At 46.8% G+C, this 20,673-nt stretch overlaps 2 protein-coding genes and 1 long non-coding RNA gene across 5 annotated transcripts; 2 read left to right on the top strand and 1 right to left on the bottom strand.

The window, feature by feature from the left end:
* Positions 1-521: 521 nt before the first annotated feature.
* On the bottom strand, positions 522-4,266 carry LOC142885550 (armadillo repeat-containing protein 1-like). Of its 3 annotated transcripts, none has more exons than XM_076022141.1 (7): positions 4,012-4,266; positions 3,437-3,629; positions 3,266-3,357; positions 2,993-3,182; positions 2,346-2,550; positions 2,196-2,270; positions 522-2,033 (listed from the first exon to the last, which is right to left on the bottom strand). In XM_076022141.1, exons 2-7 carry the CDS (start codon positions 3,596-3,598, stop codon positions 1,933-1,935), a joined length of 825 nt encoding a protein of 274 aa, XP_075878256.1. In that variant the 5' UTR covers positions 3,599-3,629; positions 4,012-4,266; the 3' UTR covers positions 522-1,932. The 3 variants fall into 3 exon arrangements, with proteins under 3 accessions (XP_075878256.1, XP_075878254.1, XP_075878255.1); XM_076022139.1 differs by having other exon boundaries at positions 2,434-2,550; positions 4,012-4,256; XM_076022140.1 differs by lacking the exon at positions 4,012-4,266 and adding an exon at positions 3,768-3,900 and having other exon boundaries at positions 2,434-2,550.
* A 199-nt stretch (positions 4,267-4,465) lies between these two features.
* LOC142885551 (uncharacterized) lies at positions 4,466-6,468 on the top strand. The gene is made up of 3 exons (XR_012926305.1): positions 4,466-5,577; positions 5,672-6,237; positions 6,344-6,468. It is a non-coding gene; the product is annotated as an uncharacterized LOC142885551 (long non-coding RNA).
* An 892-nt stretch (positions 6,469-7,360) lies between these two features.
* Positions 7,361-19,813, top strand: LOC142884268 (uncharacterized). Its single transcript, XM_076019779.1, has 4 exons — positions 7,361-7,413; positions 13,476-14,760; positions 14,855-15,181; positions 19,298-19,813. Exons 2-4 carry the CDS (start codon positions 14,706-14,708, stop codon positions 19,627-19,629), a joined length of 714 nt encoding a protein of 237 aa, XP_075875894.1. The 5' UTR covers positions 7,361-7,413; positions 13,476-14,705; the 3' UTR covers positions 19,630-19,813.
* Positions 19,814-20,673: the final 860 nt, after the last annotated feature.

Genomic DNA, 20,673 nt, shown 5'->3' with positions numbered 1-20,673 from the left:
GAATGAGTCTGTGCACGTCTGAAGACTGCATCAGCAACATGGGCTCCAGTTTCATGAATCACAGGATGTTTCTTCATTTAACAAGCACTACCCCGGGCCCACCTGCGATTGACTGAGTCATGTTACTCAAAAGTTTCTGAGACTCTGTTGGTAAATTAAAGCTCAAGGGACCTCAGGTGGCGATGTTTTATCAGAGCACCTGATAGCGACTGCAAACATATATCTGTAGCTACTGCCAGCTCTGTCATTGGTGAAGAGGCGGAGCTTACCTGCAGACTTTGGTCTCTGAACAGAGATCAACTTGGATTTTTTTGGAGCGTGAGGCGTTCACTGACGTCTGGTTTTCTTCATTCTCAGTCTCACCTCAGCTCGTCCCTGGACCACCATCTGACTGCTGACCAACACTGACGAGGCAGGTCTGGACACTGTGCTAGTGTTGTGGCTAAGAGCAGCCTTAACAGGTCAGCATTGAACACACAGTCATGGGGAGTCATGGGAAATCAACGGTCAAAAAGATCATCGTTGTGACAAGTTTATTCTTACAGACAGTAACCATGGTAACACAACATCTGAGATTGAAGATGTCAGACAACTCCATCTGCAGGAATCGGAGATCCAATCTTCACTCAAGTCCCACATCGGTGTTTCTGCACATGCTCAGTTGGGTGGATGCAGTCTCACGACAGATCTGTAACAGGCTGAGGAATTGTGGGTGGTCGAGGGACAGTCTGAGATGTGCAGCTAATACGCCAATCAACAAGCTCCACTGTCATCCAGCACATCAACCAAACCAAATTATGTGATCCCCACTGTCAAACAGCTGAAATGTGAACAGATTGATGTTGTTCTGCCGACTGACAGCTGGGGGCAGCAAAGTTCCAGAGAGAAAAGAGGCAGATTGTAATTGCGATGTTGTTCACAACCACTTTCTCCCTTTTCCAGGCAGCTGCAGACAACATGTGACGTCAGGGGGTTTCAGTGAATATGGCTGGAGAATGTGTAGTTTGGGCGGGGCTATGAGCACACCTGGGAGGTACAGGGACACAGAACAGCATCAAGAGGACAGTAAAAATCTGTAAAGGGCCTGTGAGGGAGACACACCCACTGTTTTACCCTTGTCTTTTAAAAATTAAAAAGTTTCCCACCAAACTCCTGAGGGCTGGAGGAAAAAAGAGTCACTGTGAAATTAACACCATCAACCAAACAAAGAACTCATAAATTAGTTATTTAAATCGTCACTCCATTTGTTTAGTTCACACTTTGAACTCAAATGTGCAAAATGTTCCCGTAACTGGCCGTCCACTTCCCGTCACATGGCACCAATAGGAAGTAGAGGCGGTAGGTAACAATACTCCAGGAATACTGCAGGGGTCAGATGGTCACATGATCAGTCACATGTTCACACTCCGCCACAGGGAGGCTGCAGCTAACGACCACATTTGGACAGGTTAGATCCTCTCACTGGACATCACACAAACAGGAAGAGGAAGTTTTCCATGAGTTGGCCCGTGTTGGAAGGGAGCGCTCTGATTGGTTGACAAAGCCAAGGCGCTGTACAGTGTCCGACATCAGTTGTGATCAGTTGGCTGCAGCCCTCGAAGGCACGGCGGCTTGTCCCGGTCGGGCCGCAGCAGAAAGTCAAATAAATACAGACAGGAAGTAGCGCCCTGCCGTGTCCGTTCCGGCCGAGCGTCGGCGTCGCTGCGGGGCACTTCCTGTCTGCACCGTCGTCAGACGTTCGGCAGGAATGTTTGGCAGCGGTTGGGTTTTTGGTTCTGCGGGGGCGGACCGGCGGGGTGGTCGTGGTGGTGGTCGTGTCAGGGTTAGAGGGGGGGGCAGCTTCACCAGTAGAAGGAACGTGACAGGAAGTTGGTGGCGGCGCCTAGCCAGCTGCTCCCCCCCTGGTCGGAGCCCACCCGGGTCACCGCCTTGTCAGGCTCCTGAGACGGACTCTCGTCCTCGGGCAGGTAGTCCGGCAGGTCCACGTTGTGCTCCACGTCGGCGCTGCCGTCCACGGCCAGCGGGATCAACATCTGCAGACGGTGACAAGAGTTTGAGGTGAGACACACGGGGCACCGGGTGCCTCCCCGCTGGGTTCGTGAAGTTTCCCTGCTGATGGTGCCTCTGGATGTGACTTAGAGCTTTGTGAGTGAAAAGTGGATTGATGAATGAAAGTTGTGGCAACGCTCACTGACCTCGTCCCCGTTCTCTCCTTTCACCACCTGGTGAGCCGTCATCACCTGAGTCGAAGCGATGGCAGATGCAAGCGCCTGTACCACACACACACACACACACACACACACACACACACACACACACACACACACACACACACACACACACACACACACACACACACACACACACACACGGTAAACAGTCTGGAGGTGGTGTGATGTGTCTGAAACAGAAGTAGCAGGAAGGAGAGCTGACCTCAGCCTTGAGGTCGGAGCGGATGCGGATGATGCACCTCCTGGTGGCCATCTGGAATGTGAAGCTGATCACCCCTCTGATCTTCAGCAGAGCCTCCTCACACAGGCTCCTGCGGCTCTACGGACAGACAAGCGTTCGGTGGTGACGTCACACCTTCGACGAGACTCCGTCCAGTCGGCTGATCACTGCTCGACACCGACAGACGAGCAGAGATCAGCTCCCTTCTCTCCTGCTCACTGGACCGCACTCACACATCTGGCTGCTTCAGTGTGCACCTTCATGTGTGTCAGTTTATCTGTCCGGGCTGGTCTGGGACTGCTAATATCTACAGGAAGTTATGCTGGGATGACAGGAAGTACTCTTGGAACAACTGGAAGACGTTCTCAAACTACAGGAAGTGATATCTAAATTACAAAGTCCCATCCCGCCCTCCAACACAGCCTCCGATCCTTTGGATCATAAAGAGGAGGAGCTTTCAGGAGGGAGGAGTTTTTAAAGGCTGCTTCACTTATCTTGTGGTCTGACTTCCTGCCCGCCATGCTTATGTTACCAGACTCACCGAGTCATCCAGGCCGTCGATGTGGAGGACGACCGTCTTGGCCCTCTTGTTGCTGGAACCAAGGAAGAACTGAGCTTTGCGACGACCGCTCACGGCTCCCTCAGCCGGCGCCGCCTCTGCGCTGCTGGACGCCTGCAGGAGCTCGTAGATCTCCGACGCCAGCAGCTTGGTCTCTCCGGGAGTGGTGGACCTGCCGACACCGGGAAAAAGCGCGCTCAGAGTGAGGCGGAATGGCTGAGAGGGAGGGCAACCCGCTGACGAGGCGAGACGGACTTCTGCACGACGTTCTGGAGGCTCAGCATCATTCCCAGCTCCCCCTTCAGCTTCTCCTGGTTGGCTCGACATTCTGCCAGGTAGCGGATCGCCTGGGAACAACAGCCAGTCGCTGTCAGCTAACTGTCACGTCGACACAGTGGCACCGATGGGGACGGCCGGGAAGCTCACCAGCAGGGCGGAGTAGACGACCTGAGGGTTGGCGTGATCCAGGAAGAGGATGAGTCCCGGCAGGCAGCCCTGGTCCTGGACGATGGCCCTGCGGTTCATGGGGTCGGCGGCCAGGTCCCGCAGCTGGTTGACCACGGCCAGGGCGTCCGGCTCCACACTCATGGCGGCACTCGCTCACCCATACAACAGCTGACTGTGGAAAACAACAAAGACGCGATGACGGTTGACGACAGAAAACAGGCAGGGACTCGTAATGACCATAGGGGCGCTAGAGGGATAAATCATCACCAAACGATCAAGTGAGTGGGGGTAACTATAAAGTGAAGTTTACACAGAAATGATGACTTCATCCAGGTGACAGAAGAGAACACATGCTTCCGCCCACTGGATGTTGATCATCTACTTTGGTGCGGAGCACACACGCCATTGTGTTGTGTCCACTGACACGCAGCAGAAGCAGCTTCGAACGTCACTTTTTATCGGTGTGTCACAGTGGGACCTCCGTCCGGCGCAGCCCTGGGCTGCCGAAGCTAACCTGTGGAGCAATGCAAGTCGTTCATGCGAGGAGCGCTCACCTCAACCGGTCACCGGCTAACAGTAGCTAACGCTAGCTGTCAGCTGTCAGCTGAGCGTCTCCTGCCCGGAACCAATGGCGTAATGACACCAGTGCTCAGCAAACTCCCGGAAGCAGTTCCCGGTGGAAACACGAATACGCGGAGAGATATTGTTCGTTTTCAATGAAAAAGGCTCACTGATGCTGTTGAGTGACAAGAAACCGACAAAGATGATTCTTCCTACTGGGGCGAACCGAGGCGCTGACTTACCAACATCACGAGCTGTGATTGGATGGCCGCATCGAAAGCGATAGTATTGGCCAATGAACTGCGTCATTCTGACCCACGCCCTGCGTGCCTCACTGAAACGGATGTAGGATCAGTTGTGCTAGTTGATCTTTATTTAAAAGAAAGAATAGAAAAAAAAAGAGATATATCCAACCAAAATAACCTAAATACAACTGTATTTTATTTAATTGAAAATAAACGAAACACATGAATGCATAAATAACACAAACATGTACAAAACAAGATGTAAATCATAATACGCGTTTAATACATTACATGCAACAGTTATAGTTAATTCAAGTAAACCTCTTTCATTTGTGTATTAGTTGAGAATTTAAAAGGGAATAACATCTTGTTTGTCAAAACAGATCAGAGATTTAGACTTTACCTTTTCATTGAAAACAAAGAACCTGAAGAATAGTTTTCAAACTACATTAACACTACAGAGGAAATATCAGCATTTGCAAACAAAGATTAAACACACACATAGTGATACTTTTTTATTGTTGTATACACCCACCCTGATATCATGGCTACCGCAGTAGCGACTGTATTGTGACTGTATTGAAACATACACACCAGGTTGTTCCTGCTCTAAGCACATCAGCTGCTGGTGGTTTTGTGTTGGACTAACCTCCAGAGTTCCTCTTTTACATCTCTAGGATGAACTTTACAGGAGCTGCAGAGTCTCTGCGGTCAGACAAAAAGTTCCCAGCGACAGTGTCTGGAGACAGATGGACCTTCAGGTGTCCTCAGCTGCAGTGACAGACTCTGCTCTGTACTACTGTGCTGTGAGGCCCACAGTGACAGCAAACCGACAGTCGCTGTACAAACAAAAACTGATACTCTGATGGAGTTTACACTTGATCCCCACTAGAGGGCACCCTTATCCAGTGGGCCAGGGATCACCAACCTCTTAGAAACTGGGAGCTACTTCATGGGTGTTGAGTGATGTGAAGAGCAATCAGTTAGCGACACTCTCCAACAATGACTCAACAAAGTTGGACAAAATGGAATTTTAGACGTGGCTAAACGAGATGTGCAATTTTGAGAGCAGGCCTCCGAGCTACTCATGCGGTCCTCGGGTGCTACCTGGTGTCTGCTGTCACGGTGGCATCAGGGACCACAGAGAGTTCAAGAAGACCCAAAGATTGAGGGAGGAGCTAAGCTGTTCCTCTGCTGGACACAACAGAGAAACTTCCATATTCAACTGCAATACAGCAGAGCCATTACCTTTGTTCAACATGCTGCCACTGGACTAGTATCTACTTCATGTCACCAGTCTGCTGTTCATCACAGGTACAGTGGATTGTATAGGAAAGCACTCTTTCAGACTACTTCCAACTGAGCCATATTGACCTTCATGATGGAACACTTTCATGTCTTTCTTCAGGTGTCAGCTGTGAAGAACTGGCTGCAGTCAAGACACAAAAGTCCAGTGTAGAAGGCTCCACTTACACTCTATCCTACACATAACACAAGACTGCAACTTCTAGTGATTATTTCTTCTGGTACCGACAACATCCAGGAGAACCACCAGAGTTCCTCTTCTATGTCTCAGGGACAAACTTTACTGCAGCGTCTCTGCAGTCAGACACAAAGTTTTCAACTGGAGTTTCTGGAGAAAAAAGTCAAGTGGATCTTCAGGTGTCCTCTGCTGCAGTGGCAGACTCTGCTCTGTACTACTGTGCTGTGAAGCCCACAGTGACAGCAAATCCACAGTCGCTGTACAAAAACACAAGCTGAAACTTGACCTCCACTAGAGGGCACCATTATCCAGTAGGGGCTACGCTACTTGTGCAATGTGTTCCAGCACTCTGGCAGTAAGAAGTGCTGCTGCTGTGAGGAGAGCAAGTGTTCCACCCATTGCTGATCATCAGCTACCTTCTCCTCTGGATTTCAATCTTGTTGTGGAGATGGAACACTGGCTGTGGATTCTTCTGGCTGCTCTTTTTGCTGGTCAGCAACGGCTTCATCTTGGAATTTCATTTATCTGATGACATGACTTTTGTGGATAATCTTTTATTTGTTCTGTTCTCCTTCTCCATCTTCTCTTTTTCAACAGAGAGTCAAGGACAAGACAGTGTGGAACAGCCAGCACCACATCTCACTGCCACTGAAGGACAGTCAGTTACACTCAGCTGCACATATCAGACCAGTAGATCACCATATCTGTTCTGGTACAAACAAGAGAGCAATGGCATTCCAAAATTCATCATAAGAAGATTTCCAGGTGCAAATAATGAACCTTCAGTGGAAGACAGAATTTATGCTATAGTCAACACGACATCAGTTCCTCTGACAATCCAGAAGCTTGAGCTGACAGACTCTGCTGTGTACTACTGTGCTCTGCAGCCCACAATGACAGGAAACAGAAAAACTCTGTACAAAAACCTCTGCAGCAAACACAGCATAGTACACAATAACATTAACTAGAGGGATCCCTACACTAGGTCTTTTGAATCACCCCAAAACAGATTTCACAGAGACCCTAAATTTAAAGTACCTGTTGTGAGGCCCACAGTGACAGCAATCCCACAGCTGCTGTACAAAAACACAAACTGTAGTCAACACTGTACCTCCACTAGAGGGCACCATTATCCAGTGGGCACGATAATACTTCTACACTGCTGTGAGGGGAAGTAGAGTCCCACTCAGTGTTGATCATCAACTACCTTCTGCCCTGGAGTTCAACCTTGTTGAGGAGATGGAACACTGGCTGTGGATTCTTCTTGCTGCTCTTTTTGCTGGTCAGCAACGACTTCATCTTGGAATTTCAATTGTCTGATGACGTGACTTTAGTGGATGATCTATAATTGGTTGTGTTCTCCTTCTCCATCTTGTCTTTTCCAACAGAGAGTCACTGCCACTGAAGGACACTCAGCTACACTCAAACGCACATATCAGATCAGTGATACATCTTTGTACACTTTGTTCTGGTATAAACAGGATGGAAACAACAGACCCGCGTTAATCCTGAGGCACAACAAATACAGCAAAGCAGGAAAGACAGAGAAAGAGTTTGAGGAGAGATTTTCATCCAGTCTGGATTCCAACTCCAAATCAGTTTCTCTGATGATCCAGAAGCTTCAGCCGTCTGACTCTGCTGTGTACTACTGTGCTCTGCAGCCCACAGTGAGTGGAAACAGCTGTACACTGTACAAAAACCTCTGGAGCAAACATTGTGCAGTACTCCACATCTCCAGCAGAGGACCCTCACACTGAAAATTGATTGTGGGTGATGATTTGATTTTCATTGAGTTGTGTTTTGTTTTAGTTTCTTTTCCGTCCTCTCCACTCCTCCATCTTTCCGCCCCAGCAGTGGTTAGTGGTCAGTGGCAGACTCTGCTCTGTACTACTGTGCTGTGAGGCCCACCGTGACAGCAAACCCATAGTTGCTGTACAAAAACACAAGCTAACAGCCTGATGTAGTTGACTCTTCACCTCCACTAGAGGGCACCATTATCCAGTAGGCGCTGCACTACTTGTGCAATGTGTTCCAGCACTCTGGCAGTCAGACGTGCTGCTGTGGGCAGAACAAGCGTCCCACTCAGAGTTGATCATCAGCTACTTTCTCCTCTGGATTTCAACCTTGTTGTGGAGATGGAACACTGGCTGTGGATTCTTCTGGCTGCTCTTCTCACTGGTCAGAAACAGCCTCATTTTTAAATTTCAATTGTCTGATGACGTGACGAGAAGGAGAAGACAGGGTGGACCAGCCAACATCAGATCTCACTGCTGCTGAAGGAAACTCAATTACACTCACCTGCATATATCAGACCAATGGTACAACATTATATACTTCATTCTGGTACAAACAGGGTGGAAAAAACCACCCTACATTAATTCTGAGCCAGTACAGCTATGGTGATAAAGGAAAGACAGAGAAAGACTTTGGGGAGAGATTTGCATCCATTCTAGATTCCAACTCCAGATCAGTTCCTCTGAAGATCCAGAAGCTTCAGCCGTCTGACTCTGCTGTGTACTAAACAAAACATTGAAACACTGTAGACAAACCTCTGCAGCAAACACAACACAGTAAAGAACATTATCCAGTAGCAAGAGAACAGCACTGATAAACCTGATTGTGGGTGATGACGTGATTTTCACTGTGTTGCGTTGTGTTATCTTTTCTGTCCTCCTCACTCCTGTATTTTTCAAAAGTGATCAAAGACCAGATGAGACATTTGATAACTGATAACACAGTTCGGACACTCAGCAGCAGTGACAATAGCAACATGTGCATGTTGGCCAAGACAAGCAACAATTTACAAACAAAAAAAATGTATTGCATCAGTTCCAGTCTCAGTGAGAGAACCTTGAATGTTCACTGCAGTGGGAAGTGAATGTTTCCTTCTAAGATCACTGCTAACCTTCTTGATCTTACTCGTCATGTGGAGCAGGTGGTTCTGTTGATACCAGCGCACAGAGTCACTGATGATCCCTCTATCCTCTTGTTGACTCTCCACTGACACACAGCAAACAAAGGCAGTGTCATCCCTGTGCTGCAGACTGGGCTCCATGCAGTCAGGGGTTGCTGCACGCCAACCTCTCCTCTTCTCCTGCAGCCGCAGCAGCAACAGAGGTTGGATGGTGTTGAAGCATCAGAGAAGCCAAAGAACATGACACTCACATTTATAACACTCCTTTCAAGTCAGAGAGCAAAAAAAGGGGGTGCTGCTGATCAGTGCAGGAGGTCTGTGTGAAGAAAAACCTGGTGGGTTGAATTGTCACCCGTCTCCTTTTCTACCATCATACTGCTTTCTTGGAGCCCAGACTGATACAGAGAGAGAGGGAGGAGCTAATCTGTTCTTCAGCTGAAGAAGACCAAGGAGCTTCCATATTCAGCACATCTCAATAAGACGGCAACACAATCCTTGATTCAACATGCTGCCACTGAACTATAATCTACCTTCTTTCACCATCCTGCTCTTCATCACAGGTACAGTGGATTACACAGGACAACACAGTCTCAAACTACTGCCAACTGAACCACATTGAAGTTCATGATTTAACACTTTCATGTTTGTCTGCAGGAGTCAACTGTAAAGAACTGACTGTAGTAAAAGACCAAGTGTCCAGTGTAGAAGGCTCTACTTTGACTCTATCCTACACATACCACAAGGCTGAAACTGCTAGTGATGAGTTCTTCTGGTACCGACAACGTCCAGGAGAACCACCAGAGTTCCTCATCTCTCACATAGGAACAAAAACAAAACAAGTCTCCAAACTGTTGGCGTCAGGGTCTGGAGACAACCAGCTGAATCTTCAGGTGTCCTCTGCTGCAGTGACAGACTCTGCTCTGTACTACTGTGCTGTGAGGCCCTCAGTGACAGCAAACCCACAGCTGCTGTACAAAAACACAAGCTTACAGCCTGATGTAGTTGACTCTTCACCTCCACCAGAGGGCACCATTATCCAGTAGTGGCTGCACTACCTGTGCAATGTGTTCCAGCACTGTGGCAGTCAGAAGTGCTGCTGCTGTGAGCAGAACAAGCATCCCACTCAGAGTTGATCATCAGCTACTTTCTCCTCTGGATTTCAACCTTGTTGTGGAGATGGAACACTGGCTGTGGATTCTTCTGGCTGCTCTTCTCACTGGTCAGAAACAGCTTCAGCTTGTAATTTCAATTGTCTGATGTTTTGACTTCAGTGGATGGTCTTCATTGCTTCATATCTTCTCCTGCATCTTCTCTTTTTCCCCAGAGTGTAAAGGAGAAGACAAGGTGGACCAGCCAACAGCAGTGCTCCCTGCTACTGAAGGGAACTTAATAACACTCAGCTGCATGTTTCAGACCAGTGCTGCATCATACACTTTGTTCTGGTACAAACAGGGTGGAAATGACAAACCCACATTAATCCTGAAGCACCCCAGCTATGGTCAAGGAATAAAAGCAGAGAAAGACTTTCAGGAAAGATTTTCATCCAGTCTGGATTCCAAATCATTTCTTCTGATGATCCAGAAGCTTCAGTCGTCTGACTCTGCTGTGTACTACTGTGCTGTGAAGCCCACAGTGACAGCAAACCCACAGTCGCTGTAAAAAAAAACACAAGCTGACTCTCTGATGGAGTTAACACTTGACCTCCACTAGAGGGCACCATTATCCAGTAGGGGCTGCACTACCTGTGCAATGTGGCAGTCAGAAGTGCTGCTGCTTTGAGCAGAACAAGCGTCCCACTCAGAGTTGATCATCAGCTACTTTCTCCCCTGGATTTCAACCTTGTTGTGGAGATGGAACACTGGCTGTGGATTCTTGTGGCTGCTCTTCTCACTGGTCAGAAACAGCTTCAGCTTGTAATTTCAATTGTCTGATGTTTTGACTTCAGTGGATGGTCTTCATTGCTTCATATCTTCTCCTGCATCTTCTCTTTTTCCCCAGAGTGTCAAGGAGAAGACAGTGTGACCCAGTCAACAACAGATCTCTCTGCTACTGAAGGAAATTCAGTTGCACTCAGCTGCACATATCAGACCAGTGATAGATCACCACATTTGTTCTGGTACAAACAGTCTGGGAACAACAAACCCACATTCATCCTCAGTCAGTACAACTACGGTGATAATGGAAAGACAGAGGACGGGTTTGGGGAGAGATTTTCATCCAGTCTGGATGAAAACTCCAAATCAGTTCCTTTGATGATCCAGAAGCTTCAGACGTCTCACTCTGGTGTGTACTACTGTGCTCTGAAGCCCACAGTGACAGGACACTGCTAAGCTTTGTACAAAAACCTGTAAAGCAAACACAGCACATTCCACCAAAACACGAGAGGTACTGTAGTATCTGAATCTATGCATATGACATTATTTGAACTCATGTATATGGCCTGATGTGAACTCAGCAGTGAACTGCTGCACTTCTTCCCTAAGGGTCTCAGTTTCCATATATGGTCTTGTTGTTGCCAACGGCCATCAGATTGAAACCAGATGGCCATTGGGGGTGCAACTATGGAACGCATACATTCTCCTCCACTCCCAGCATCTTCCTTCCTGGTTGCTGGGGGTATAAGAGGTGATGTGAACAAAGGATCATCGGAGTTGCTCACATCTGGCCCAGAGACATCCCCAGGCTTTCCATGGTGCCTGTCTGACTTCTGACTTCTTTGAAATAAACCATTTTTTATACAACTAAGTCTGTGTCAGTGAAGACTCCTTCAACATCTACATCACCGGAAGCCACCAGAAGAATTCACCACAGTACCATTACACTGGGTCTTCTGACAGGTCCAAGTGCAAAGAAAAGGAGTGACTGCAATCTTACTGAGAGCTGGAATCAAAGAGCTTAACAAGCTCAACAAGCTCTTTCACACTGAGCTCAGTCTTTGGAGGGTAGATTCTTTAGCACAGACCCCAAACATTAAAAATCAATGCCATATTGGAACTATCATTGTCTTATGATTATCTCAGGTCTGTGTCCTCTGGCCCATCTCTATATCCACTATCGTGACGAGTGTTGCCGCCCGTCACTGAGGATTGCTCTAAAATTTCCAGACGATTCAGTCACTGTCAGACTCCTTGAGAAAAAGGAGAGCAGCCAGCATCCCCTTATGAAGATGCTCATAGGTGCGACAGTGCGCCTGTAGGCCCTGAACAGCTCTGAATCGAGAGCCTACTTCCTGTGACTTAAGTTAGCAGCCCTCAAAATCTGAAAGACAGCACTGAGAGGACTGACGTCTGACTGTGTCAAGCTCCGTCCACCATGGAACCACATTTCACAACAAGACTGAATATTCACCCTGTTGTAAACAAGATGTGCACTTCAACATCTCCACTGTCTCCACAAACTGTCCCATTTTGACTGTGGCAAATACCTCAAGGTTCATAATTAATTTCTTTCTAATGGGAATGGAATGGTTGTCTGTCTTGTTCTGTCACTTGCTGGGATCCTACAGTGTTCTCCAGGGTTGTACTCTCACTCTTCTACTTGATTGTCGCCACGTTACCTTCAGGCACCACAGAGAGCAGTGAAGACCGAGAGACTGAGGGAGGAGCAAAGATCTCCCTCAGCAGGGGAAGACAGAGGAACTTCCAGTTTCACCAAATTTCAATACAGCAGCAACATTACCTTTGTTCAATATGCTGCCACTGGTATACTGTTTCCTTTGCTTCACCATCCTGCTCTTCATCACAGGTACAGTGGATTATACAGCAAAACACTCTTTCAAAATACTGCCAACTGAGGCATGTTGACCTTCATGTTTGGAACACTTTCATGTCTTTTCTTCAGGTGTCAGCTGTGAAGAACGGACTCAGGTCAAAACACAAGAGTCCAGTGTAGGCTCCCCTTTCACTATCTCCTACACATACCACACAAGTGTATCTGATGGGGATAATTTCTTCTGGTACCGACAATATCCAGGAGAACCACCGGAGTTACTCATTTCTCGCTATGGAACACAAAACAAGATAGATACCAGACTGTCAGCAACAATGTCTGGAGACAAGCAGGTGGATCTTCAGGTGTCCTCTGCTGCAGTGGCAGACTCTGCTCTGTACTACTGTGCTGTGACGCCCACAGAGACAACAAACCCACAGCTGCTGTACAAAAACACAAGCTGACACTTTGAAGGAATTGACTCTTCACCTCCACCAGATGGCACCATTATCCAGTAGGGGCTGCACTACCAGTGCAATGTGTTCCAGCACTGTGGCAGTCAGAAGTGCTGCTGCCGTGGACAGAACAAGCGTCCCACTCAGAGTTGATCATCAGCTACTTTCTCCTCTGGATTTCAGCCTTGTTGTGGAGATGGAACACTGGCTGTGGATTCTTGTGGCTGCTCTTCTCACTGGTCAGAAACAGCTTCATCTTGGATTTCAATTGTCTGCTGACGTGATTTTAGTGGATGGTCTTCATTGCTTCATATCTTCTCCTGCATCCTCTCTTTTCCCCCAGAGTGTCAAGGACAAGACAAGGTGGACAAGCCAACAGCAGTGCTCCCTGCTATTGAAGGGTACTCAATTACACTCAGCTGCATGTTTCAGACCAGTGCTGCATCATACACTTTGTTCTGGTACAAACAGGGTGGAAATGACAAACCCACATTAATCCTGAAGCACCCCAGCTATGGTCAAGGAATAAAAGCAGAAAAAGACTTTCAGGAAAGATTTTCATCCAGTCTGGATTCCAAATCATTTCTTCTGATGATCCAGAAGCTTCAGTCGTCTGACTCTGCTGTGTACTACTGTGCTCTGGGGCCCACAGTGGTTTAAAAACATCTGAACTGTGTACAAAAACCTCTGGAGCCAACACAGCTCAGTACTGCACAACACCCACTAGAAGGAGCCCAACACTCATTTTGTATCACCGCTGAGAAGTGGTTCCAGTGGCTGCTCTGTTCTATTTCCAGGATGAATTCTCAGTCAACGTAACTGCAATAGAAAACGCGTATGTACAGTTTCAAGTTTGCAGACTGGAGGTTTTTCCAGTCACTCATGTCAAAGTCACATAGTTTGTCGCTATGTTTAAGGATTCTTGTTCATATCACTACTGGAAAATAAACAAGCAGACAAATACAACAATGTGATGGTCGACCTGTTCATAAGGTTGTTTCGCTACATATTCACTTTTATTTTGGCTCGTTCCAGGAGATGTCCTTTAACTCTCCTCACCAGAAACCATCTGTACTCCCAGTACAGAGTCTGATCACTACAGTGACCTTTCCTCTGTGGGTGCAGTTTCACAGTGGAGTCCTCAAGAGTTGTATCTTCTCTGTTAGCTCATATGCTTGTTTAAAAGTTACTTTGTTTTGCCAATATACAGGGCAGCGAAGACCTCACTTGTTACATCTGTGAGTTTTTTCTTTCCTTCCTTGGTGGATTAGATGAAGAGAGTTTTAAATTGGCACATCTTCACTGAATTTCTGATGTGTTTCAGTTATTTAAGGGAAATTCAACCTGGTGGAAGGTTTTGACCATGCCTCGTTTGTTCTAGGTATTGGGATTGAAACAGTTGGTGCAAGTCAATGTAGCTAATCTTTGCAAACCACCTGGTGTTACAAAGAAGTAGTTTTTGAACTCAAGAAGCCTTTCTTACTTTTTTTGGTCTGTTTACAAAAATGTTGTTAATTTAAAAACAACATAATGTTGGTGTTTTCCCCATTTCCCCTATTTTAGTCTTTATTAGCTGAAAGAACATGTAGTTATTTGTTCCAGCTGGTCAATTCAATGCAGCTGAGTGCTTTTTGTTAACGAATGAAACATGCAGCAAAAGAAAGTTCACCTCATTTACCAGACTGTTTTTGTTTGTGGTGTCCCATGCCAACGTACTCCCACCCCTCTCCTTTTCTGCTGCCACGTTCCCTTGAAAGACCACAGAGAGCAGAGAAGACCCAGAGACTGAGGGAGGAGCTAAGCTGTTCCTCAGCAACAGAAGACAGAGGAACTTCCTTTCTCACAGCATTTTAACACAGCAGCAACATTACCTTTGTTCAACATGCTGCTAGTGGACTGTTATTTACTTCATGTCATCAGTCTGCTCTTCATCACAGGTACAGTGGATTATTCAGGACAACAAACTTTCAAACTGCTCCCAACTGAATAATGATAATCTTCATGCTGGAACACTTTCATGTCTTTCTTCAGGTGTCAGCTGTGATGAACTGACCACATTCAAGAAACAAGAGTCCAGTGTAGAAGGCTCTACTTTCACTCTCTCCTACACATACCACAAGACTGTAACTACTGAATATTTCTTCTGGTACCGACAACATCCAGGAGAACCACCAGAGTTCCTCATCTCTCACTATGGAAAACAACCAAAACAAGTCTCCAGACTGTCAGCGACAGTGTCTGGAGAAGACCAGGTGAATCTTCAGGTGTCCTCTGCTGCAGTGGCAGACTCTGCTCTGTACTACTGTGCTGTGAAGCCCACAGTGACAGCAAACCCACAGCTGCTATACAAAAACACAAGCTGAAACTTTGAAGGAATTGACTCTTCACCTCCACTAGAGGGCCCCATATCTAGTCATATCTAGTCACTGCTGACACACAGCAAACAAAGGCAGTGTCATCCCTGTGCTGCAGACTGGGCTCCATGCAGTCAGGGGTTGCTGCACACCAACCTCGCCTCTTCTCCTGCACCCGCAGCAGCAACAGATGTTGGATGGTGTTGTAGTATCAGAGAAGCCAGAGAATGTGACAATCATATTTATAACACTCCTTTCAAGTCAGAGAGCAAAGAATAAGAGGGAGCGAAGACTAAAGAAGAAATGCAAACTGGGCAAAATTGAAACGAGAACAAGAGAAATCAACATTATTTACAAGTTAACAGGGCAATGTTACATGTTGACTCATTTTAACTCAGAGTTTATTATTCTTTCCTTGCTGGACTTGATGAGGACCCAGTTTGGATAGGAAGACGTTTTCCATGAATCCCTGATTTATTTGAGTTTTTGAATGGAATAATACCTGGTGGTGGTGGGGGAAGTTCTGGCCATGTCCAGTGTGTGTTCCAGTCAATGGTGGGAATTAAACAGTAGGTGCTGCTGATCAGTGCAGGAGGTCTGTGTGAAGAAAAACCTGGTGGGTTGAATTGTCACCCGTCTCCTTTTCTACCATCATACTGCTTTCTTGGAGCCCAGACTGATACAGAGAGAGAGGGAGGAGCTAATCTGTTCTTCAGCTGAAGAAGACCAAGGAGCTTCCATATTCAGCACATCTCAATAAGACGGCAACACAATCCTTGATTCAACATGCTGCCACTGAACTATAATCTACCTTCTTTCACCATCCTGCTCTTCATCACAGGTACAGTGGATTATACAGGACAACACAGTCTCAAACTACTGCCAACTGAACCACATTGAAGTTCATGATTTAACACTTTCATGTTTGTCTGCAGGTGTCAACTGTAAAGAACGGACTGTAGTAAAAGACCAAGTGTCCAGTGTAGAAGGCTCTACTTTGACTCTATCCTACACATACCACAAGGCTGAAACTGCTAGTGATGAGTTCTTCTGGTACCGACAACGTCCAGGAGAACCACCAGAGTTCCTCATCTCTCACATAGGAACAAAAACAAAACAAGTCTCCAAACTGTTGGCGTCAGGGTCTGGAGACAACCAGCTGAATCTTCAGGTGTCCTCTGCTGCAGTGACAGACTCTGCTCTGTACTACTGTGCTGTGAGGCCCACAGTGACAGCAAACCCACAGCTGCTGTACAAAAACACAAGCTTACAGCCTGATGTAGTTGACTCTTCACCTCCACCAGAGGGCACCATTATCCAGTAGTGGCTGCACTACCTGTGCAATGTGTTCCAGCACTGTGGCAGTCAGAAGTGCTGCTGCTGTGAGCAGAACAAGCATCCCACTCAGAGTTGATCATCAGCTACTTTCTCCTCTGGATTTCAACCTTGTTGTGGAGATGGAACACTGGCTGTGGATTCTTCTGGCTGCTCTTCTCACTGGTCAGAAACAGCTTCAGCTTGTAATTTCAATTGTCTGATGTTTTGACTTCAGTGGATGGTCTTCATTGCTTCATATCTTCTCCTGCATCTTCTCTTTTTCCCCAGAGTGTCAAGGAGAAGATAAGGTGGACCAGCCAACAGCAGTGCTCCCTGCTACTGAAGGGAACTTAATAACACTCAGCTGCATGTTTCAGACCAGTGCTGCATCATAATCTTTGTTCTGGTACAAACAGGGTGGAAATGACAAACCCACATTAATCCTGAAGCACCCCAGCTTTGGTCAAGGAATAAAAGCAGAGAAAGACTTTCAGGAAAGATTTTCATCCAGTCTGGATTCCAAATAATTTCTTCTGATGATCCAGAAGCTTCAGTCGTCTGACTCTGCTGTGTACTACTGTGCTGTGAAGCCCACAGTGACAGCAAACCCACAGTCGCTGTAAAAAGAACACAAGCTGACTCTCTGATGGAGTTAACACTTGACCTCCACTAGAGGGCACCATTATCCAGTAGGGGCTGCACTACCTGTGCAATGTGGCAGTCAGAAGTGCTGCTGCTTTGAGCAGAACAAGCGTCCCACTCAGAGTTGATCATCAGCTACTTTCTCCCCTGGATTTCAACCTTGTTGTGGAGATGGAACACTGGCTGTGGATTCTTGTGGCTGCTCTTCTCACTGGTCAGAAACAGCTTCAGCTTGTAATTTCAATTGTCTGATGTTTTGACTTCAGTGGATGGTCTTCATTGCTTCATATCTTCTCCTGCATCTTCTCTTTTTCCCCAGAGTGTCAAGGAGAAGACAGTGTGACCCAGTCAACAACAGATCTCTCTGCTACTGAAGGAAATTCAGTTACACTCAGCTGCACATATCAGACCAGTGATAGATCACCACATTTGTTCTGGTACAAACAGTCTGGGAACAACAAACCCACATTCATCCTCAGTCAGTACAACTACGGTGATAATGGAAAGACAGAGGACGGGTTTGGGGAGAGATTTTCATCCAGTCTGGATGAAAACTCCAAATCAGTTCCTTTGATGATCCAGAAGCTTCAGACGTCTCACTCTGGTGTGTACTACTGTGCTCTGAAGCCCACAGTGACAGGACACTGCTAAGCTTTGTACAAAAACCTGTAAAGCAAACACAGCACATTGCACCAAAACACGAGAGGTACTGTAGTATCTGAATCTATGCATATGACATTATTTGAACTCATGTATATGGCCTGATGTGAACTCAGCAGTGAACTGCTGCACTTCTTCCCTAAGGGTCTCAGTTTCCATATATGGTCTTGTTGTTGCCAACGGCCATCAGATTGAAACCAGATGGCCATTGGGGGTGCAACTATGGAACGCATACATTCTCCTCCACTCCCAGCATCTTCCTTCCTGGTTGCTGGGGGTATAAGAGGTGATGTGAACAAAGGATCATCGGAGTTGCTCACATCTGGCCCAGAGACATCCCCAGGCTTTCCATGGTGCCTGTCTGACTTCTGACTTCTTTGAAATAAACCATTTTTTATACAACTAAGTCTGTGTCAGTGAAGACTCCTTCAACATCTACATCACCGGAAGCCACCAAAAGAATTCACCACAGTACCATTACACTGGGTCTTCTGACAGGTCCAAGTGCAAAGAAAAGGAGTGACTGCAATCTTACTGAGAGCTGGAATCAAAGAGCTTAACAAGCTCAACAAGCTCTTTCACACTGAGCTCAGTCTTTGGAGGGTAGATTCTTTAGCACAGACCCCAAACATTAAAAATCAATGCCATATTGGAACTATCATTGTCTTATGATTATCTCAGGTCTGTGTCCTCTGGCCCATCTCTATATCCACTATCGTGACGAGTGTTGCCGCCCATCACTGAGGATTGCTCTAAAATTTCCAGACGATTCAGTCACTGTCAGACTCCTTGAGAAAAAGGAGAGCAGCCAGCATCCCCTTATGAAGATGCTCATAGGTGCGACAGTGCGCCTGTAGGCCCTGAACAGCTCTGAATCGAGAGCCTACTTCCTGTGACTTAAGTTAGCAGCCCTCAAAATCTGAAAGACAGCACTGAGAGGACTGACGTCTGACTGTGTCAAGCTCCGTCCACCATGGAACCACATTTCACAACAAGACTGAATATTCACCCTGTTGTAAACAAGATGTGCACTTCAACATCTCCACTGTCTCCACAAACTGTCCCATTTTGACTGTGGCAAATACCTCAAGGTTCATAATTAATTTCTTTCTAATGGGAATGGAATGGTTGTCTGTCTTGTTCTGTCACTTGCTGGGATCCTACAGTGTTCTCCAGGGTTGTACTCTCACTCTTCTACTTGATTGTCGCCACGTTACCTTCAGGCACCACAGAGAGCAGTGAAGACCGAGAGACTGAGGGAGGAGCAAAGATCTCCCTCAGCAGGGGAAGACAGAGGAACTTCCAGTTTCACCAAATTTCAATACAGCAGCAACATTACCTTTGTTCAATATGCTGCCACTGGTATACTGTTTCCTTTGCTTCACCATCCTGCTCTTCATCACAGGTACAGTGGATTATACAGCAAAACACTCTTTCAAAATACTGCCAACTGAGGCATGTTGACCTTCATGTTTGGAACACTTTCATGTCTTTTCTTCAGGTGTCAGCTGTGAAGAACGGACTCAGGTCAAAACACAAGAGTCCAGTGTAGGCTCCCCTTTCACTATCTCCTACACATACCACACAAGTGTATCTGATGGGGATAATTTCTTCTGGTACCGACAATATCCAGGAGAACCACCGGAGTTACTCATTTCTCGCTATGGAACACAAAACAAGATAGATACCAGACTGTCAGCAACAGTGTCTGGAGACAAGCAGGTGGATCTTCAGGTGTCCTCTGCTGCAGTGACAGACTCTGCTCTGTACTACTGTGCTGTGAAGCCCACAGTGACAGCAAACCCACAGTCGCTGTACAAAAACACAAGCTGACACTACGATTGTCTTGACTCTTCGGCTCCACTAGAGGGCACCATTATCCAGTAGTCATAGCACTACTTGTGCACTTTGTTCCAGCACTGTGGCAGTAAGAAGTGCTGCTGCTGTGAGGAGAACCAGTGTCCCACTCAGTGTTGATCATCAGCTACTTTCTCCTCTGGATTTCAGCCTTGTTGTGGAGATGGAACACCGGCTGTGGATTCTTCTCGCTGCTCTTCTCGCTGGTCAGACAGCTACATTTCTGAACATTTTCCAATAATATTTATACCTTTTTCAATTACCTGATGTGTCTGCCATCATCTCTCACAAAAAGATCAACTTTGTGTGTCTGATTGCTTTTTTCCTCTGCTTCTTCAGGACCAGCAGCTGAAGGCCAGATCTCTCCTGTCCAAGACAGAGTCAGTGGAAGAGTAGGAGAAAGTGTCACACTCAGGTGTCGGTATGAGACAAGCAACAATTATGCCTATTTTGAGTGGTACAAACAGCCCTCTGACCTGCAGGCTCCTCAGTTCATCCTTGGCAAAGGTGCAGGAGGATGGAGTGATTTGGAAAATATTCCTGACAAGCGTTTTGGCACCAGAGCATCAGTAACAGAAACTGAGCTGATCATCAACAGCCTCAGACTGGAAGACACAGCTCTCTACTACTGTGCAGAAGCACAGTGATGTGAAGTGTTGGAGAGGCTGTACAAAAACCTGGAGACTGATATCTGATGACTCTTCAAAGAGGAGGGAAGTGGGATTGAAACCACAGCTTCATTCTGATATGAACTGTTGGAGGCTTCACATAGCAGCCAGTCAGCAGCAGCTCTGCACACAGGAAGGTGTGTCGCTGAAGTGAGGTGAACTGAACTCAAATCAGATTCAACTGAATCATGTTTGTGCACATTTGCAGATGCAAACAGTTCACACACACTGTCATCGAAAAATTAGAGAAATTAAAGTGGTCATCAGCATGATCACATAACTGTAAGTCGAAAAACTAGTGGCTCTGCTTCTGGGCCCTGGTGGAACCAGTTAAGACCCCCTGGGCCAAAGA

The sequence above is a fragment of the Nelusetta ayraudi genome, unplaced genomic scaffold (genome assembly GCF_046127955.1).
Source record: "Nelusetta ayraudi isolate G7.1 ecotype Tasmania unplaced genomic scaffold, CSIRO-AGI_Nayr_v1 ptg000011l, whole genome shotgun sequence".
Lineage (NCBI taxonomy): Eukaryota > Metazoa > Chordata > Actinopteri > Tetraodontiformes > Monacanthidae > Nelusetta > Nelusetta ayraudi.
The sequence above is the reverse complement of the archived record's forward strand: the minus strand, read 5'-3'. Positions and strand labels throughout refer to the sequence as shown.